At 34.6% G+C, this 5,270-nt stretch overlaps 1 protein-coding gene across 1 annotated transcript in view; it reads left to right on the top strand.

Annotated features, from left to right (window-relative positions):
- Positions 1–5,270, top strand: part of LOC105823664 (ankyrin repeat domain-containing protein 30A-like) — a 69,555-nt gene that overhangs the window by 19,429 nt on the left and 44,856 nt on the right. Inside the window, exons 6-7 of the mRNA XM_012660910.1 lie at positions 1,968–2,034; positions 4,774–5,013. Coding sequence (XP_012516364.1) covers positions 1,968–2,034; positions 4,774–5,013 — 307 coding nt within the window. The remainder of the gene's footprint in view (positions 1–1,967; positions 2,035–4,773; positions 5,014–5,270) is intronic.

The following is a 5,270-nucleotide window of genomic DNA, read 5'->3' as shown; positions in this document are numbered from 1 at the left end:
TTGGTGTTTCTTTTGTTCTATTATTTCTTCCTTTTTCTGCTAGTTAAATGTTCCCTATTTTTTTATAGACAGAGTCAAAGCACATAGAATTTCAATATTTTAAGGAATCTTAGAGACTAATCAAAATACCCTCTTTGTACTTCAGCCTGTGCTGAAAATCCTGGCCAGGTGGCTGTTCAGATGGAGAACCTCAAACTCAAAGATATTAAAATGACTTATTTGGATATAATAAGTGGCAGAAATGATATTTGAAATCAGGTTCCTTAATTCAAAGCCCAGTACTACTCTTGTGTCATCCTGTCAGTGAGTGTTTTAAATAATATGAGTGGTAGTGGGTTTAGTGGACTCAATGGAATAGATAAGAATGGAATTAGCTGGTGAAGCCAATGGAAGTGGGTACCCATGGAATTAGAAGGGGAAGGCCAAGCTTGAAAAGAAATAACACTGGCTTGTATAGGAATAAGGGTTTGAGAAAAGAGATCATATTGGGGTTTATGACAAGTTTGATAAAAGTGAATCATAGGAATGAAAACACAATACATTGGGAGTTATCTGGAAAGAAATACCAAAATGGAAGGTCCAAGGGAGTGCTGAATAGGTTGCTGCTTTTTTGTTTAATTGGAAGGACTGACAAACTTGAAGGTTTGTGTTGAAAGATGTTAAAAGAATTTGAGCAACTGGGAAGAATCTCTGCAGCAGTTAGGAATGTAATATCATCTACTTGTTCCCCAGCTTACAAGAGGTGGCTGATTACTAGGGGGCTGGAGATTGCTGAACTACATAGAACTGTGGCCCAGGGCAGATGTCCCCTCACCTCCGCCTCTTTTCCCAATTCATTGCTGTCCTTCACTGATGTATATGGAGGGTAGGACAGGGATAGGCCTGGCTGGTGAATCAGTCATGGAGCTTCTGGTGAGTTGCTGGTAACATGCCTATGCTTGGAGCAGATTACTGAGTCTATTTAGCTTATTTTCCAGAAGCAAGGAAATAGAGAGCTCTTGCTGTTTATCATCTGAGCCCATCCTTCAGAAATCTGTGCTTTTGTAGGCTGGAGATTTAAAAGTTGGAAATTGCCATGGAGCCCTGCAGAAGAGGAATCTGGAAGTGAGAGCCATGGGAAGAAAGATAATTAGATAGAACTTAGGGAAATAGAGATACAACTACTGGGACTTTGTTTTCTCAGCAGTCTCTCTCCTTGGGTATCTGAAAGCCTGTAAAAGTCTTTAAGGGCTTGCTAATTTATGTAGACCCAAATAAGGCAGGTCTTCTATAGGAAAAATCATTAGATGTTATAATTTTAATGTTTTAATATTTCCAGGAAGAATATTCCCAATAACAATATATACATTGGTTCTTTAACCTTTCGTACATTTAGATTTCAAATATTTCAGATGTTTCATGGGACTCCCTTTACTATTTTAGGGTAAAGGGAACAGTGGGGCTTTTTTAAGTGGTGTCCAAACTGAAGAATGAAGACTGCCATTTAGAGTGATACAAATTAATCTTTGAACCAGGGATAGATAATGGGGAAACAATGTTGTATTTTTCTACCTTGGTTTAGGTTATCAGGTTTGTTCCAGTTCAGGTAACAAGACTTATGTCTGCCATTTATTGGATTTTCAGTTTAGCTTTCAGTATAGATAATTTATGAAGACAGATTATTCTCAGGCTCTGCCAATATTGTGGCTGTCGCTGTTGGTTGTGGAGCTAAGGGTATTTTCACTGAATATTTCATAGGTCAGGAGAGATGGAGGTAGAAACAGATAACTAAAATATTTTTTAAAACAAAAGCCTTATTTAGTCATATCAAGAGATATCATTCAGTATAGGTCAGATAGCTGACCTTTCCCCAGATTTTTTTTTGTTTTTGTTTTTTGGAGGGAGCACCCAAATATGAACTGGTAATTTTTTTATTAAAGAAATGAACTCACTCATTTTGTTATGTTTTTGCCCTAAACGCTTTCTAGCACTCTGGATGGTGATGATGACTTATGGGACATGCCAGATGTTGAAGATTTCTATTATGAAACCAAGGTAAATTGATCTCCTGTGAAATGAATTTTCTCACTATGAATTTAGTTTTGCATAGTATTTACTGTTAAAATTTAGCAGTGGTCAACTATGATCATTGTATGTTTGTGATGGAAAGCTGGTCAGAGAAAACTATTTTATAGAAGTGTGACTAGTGGAATGTTTTTAAATGTTTTTACATTGATAAGTTACAAAGGATTGATAAATACTTTGGGAGGGTTGGGGCTGGAAAAAAGAATGAGCTGAAACATGCACAGGGACAGGAAAATTATATTAGGAAAAGCCTTTCCACAATTGATAAAATATAAAATTTAGTCAGTTTTTATTTGGGTAAGTATATTTACTGTGACTTTTAAATCCTATTAACATGACTTTTATAATAATACTTTTGCCTACATAAATCTCTAATGGATCCAAATATAATACTTATTATAGTAATCGTGGAATCTTCCTAGTGCTTTTCAGTTCCTCAGTTGTACAGCACATAACATACAGTTTCCTTTTTTTTCCTTGTGATGACTTTAGGAGAGAACTTTTTCCTGTATTTCTCTCTCTGGTTCTTTAATTAGACTAAAATAATATTAGAAATTATGGAAGTTTAGCTGGGTATGGTAGCACATTCCTGTGGTCCCAACTTGGAAGCTGAGCTGGGAGGATCACTTAAGTTCAGGAGTTTGAAACCAGCCTGAGCAGCATAGCAAGACCCCATCTCTAATTAAAAAAAAAAATTGTGGAAATAGAGAAATTTAAATTCTTTTTCCCAAAATGTGTATTACAAAGAGATTCCACTGTGTTTTCTAAGTCATTCCTTTAAGAATATATAGTGACACCTCATCTAATTGAAGAATTCATGTTTTGCCACAAATAACAAACAGTTCTAGAAACAGAGACTATTAACTGTGAATAGCCATATGGTAAACTTTTAATTTCAGAAGTTTTTTGGCATTGTAGTGTTTAAAAATATCCACTCAAAGATCTTGTATCACATTCTAAAATCTCAAATTTCAGAAGTTTTTATATTTAGTTATTTAAATAATCATTTTAAAGCCTCTAAATTATTATACTATGAGTTCAAGGAGGTTAGGAAATATATTTGAGTGTATCCTTGAGTACCTAGAATACATCTTACATGTAAGAATCATTTTAATATTTCGAATATGAATAAATGAACAGGCAAATGGATTTCTATATAATGGAATGTTATGAATAATATGCATAACATATCTAATAATTAAATCTGTTGCATTTCTAAAAGTATGGCTTAAATTTATGTTCCCTTTTAATGTGTAGGATGTATACGTACAGGGAGTTATGCTGAGAAAATATGTCATAAATAAGAAGAAAGCAATTTAGAAGCATGTCGTAATAGGAGAGAGAGTTACTATATATTTTCTAGTATCCTCCAAGTGAAAGCTTAGAGAAGAATTTGAGATTAAAATTTCTCAAATTTTTTTTAGCCCAAGCCATGTTCTCATAAATATATCTTTTCAAGCCATACTTTGCTCCTTAAAATACTGATTACCAGTTCTTTCTCCAAATGGAAACTTGATGGAACATTTCTTTTTCCATTTTTTCTCTCTCTGTTGTAATAATGTTACAGCTTTTACGTCCTGGTAGATGACCGTGTTTAACTAATTGGTTGACTTATTTTATAGTAATAAAATTAAACTCTATATTGTAACACAGAAGTATTTATAAAAATCAATTATAGAGTGGATACTAATCACTATTATTAGGAAAATGCTGTGAAAAAAATCTCTGTTATGTATTTGTATTTCTGCACGTACGTGATTACACTAAATGATTTTCCTTTTCTTCCTTGGCCTAGGCTCATATTTGAACGACTGGTCATGTCTCATTTTTTCCTTTTTTGTTTCTCCCTCATGCCCCACCTTTTCAAAATATTTTCCCCCAGTCTAAATTTTTTGTCACAGAGCACGTTTCCTCAGTGTCTGTTCTTTCAGTCTGTCTCTGTCTCCATTGTCAGCGTATTTAGGTGCACCTTTCTATTCCTTAGCTATGCGTAGCTTACATTCATCAGTCAATCTTTGCTCTGCGAGGTTTATCCACTCTCCCTCTCTTTGTTGGAAGGACCTGAATCTATACAATCATTTATTTTTCACTTTTTGACAGAGAGAATAGAAGCAATTTATACTATTTGCAGTGAAAACCATTTAATTGAGATATTAATTTTATTAAAAATTAAACCCTCACATTTCCCCCACAGGAGGTAACTCATGCAAATATAAGTCATATAAACACATTTGAAAATATGACATGGAATTAATTTAAATATTAACATTAGATTTTTTGAAAATACTCTAAATTACCTTGGGATACATGGTATCCCAAGGGTACCATGGATCTCACAGTATTTGTGTAATAATCAACCAGAGGTGAAGGGGGTAAAATTTTTAGAATGTCTGTATCATCGGCTATAATCCTCACCCCATGAAAAGATGTAGGTTCATAAATGGCAGACTTGAGGTTTTAATCTACATCTGAGTGACTCTGAAACCTGTGCTTTTTGTGTCAGATCATAGTCATGGTAAATATTATAAGTATTTTGTCAAACTTGATACTCATTTTTCTTAAAAGTATTATTATCATTATTATTATTTCGTAGAATGTCCCTAAGCAAAGTTCTAAAAGGCTATTGACTGCTTCTCGACGATCCAAGAAAAAATGTAAGCTATCTGAAGACTGCCTATTCTTATGTTATTCATTGATTCTTAATTACAGATATTTTCACATACTCTTTACCTGGTTTTTACTGTAGTAGAAGCACGACGTGGCACAGTGAGGACAGAGGATGCAGCCGGGATTGAGGACAGGAATTCTGATACTCCAAAGGGAGATGTGCTTAAAAGCCATCCTTCCAGATCAAAGAAAGCCCAGGCCTTTCCTGAAATTGCCTTTCCATCACCTGGCCCTTATTCTAAACCTTCCCTCACATCTTTATCTGACCTTAGTCTTACAGAGGTAAGGTGTTTTTATAAAAAACTTTTTGTCCATTCTTTTGCACACACCAGCCCCCCAATCCTCACAGTGGCAACAAGGATCCTAAAAAGAAATGCAAGTCCTCACAATCATAAGAGAAAACGTGTAATAACAAGACAGAGATGTGTTCAGCCTTGAGAATTATGACAGTTGGTGGGAATAAACACTGCTTAAGTTTATCATTGTGGAAGGAAAGAATTAGAAAGCAACCAAAATGGATAGCTCAACAATTATGGCAA

The sequence above is a fragment of the Propithecus coquereli genome, unplaced genomic scaffold (assembly GCF_000956105.1).
Source record: "Propithecus coquereli isolate 6110/MARCELLA unplaced genomic scaffold, Pcoq_1.0 Scaffold69, whole genome shotgun sequence".
NCBI classification, from domain to species: Eukaryota; Metazoa; Chordata; class Mammalia; order Primates; family Indriidae; genus Propithecus; species Propithecus coquereli.
This window is presented reverse-complemented; position numbering and strand designations above follow the sequence as displayed.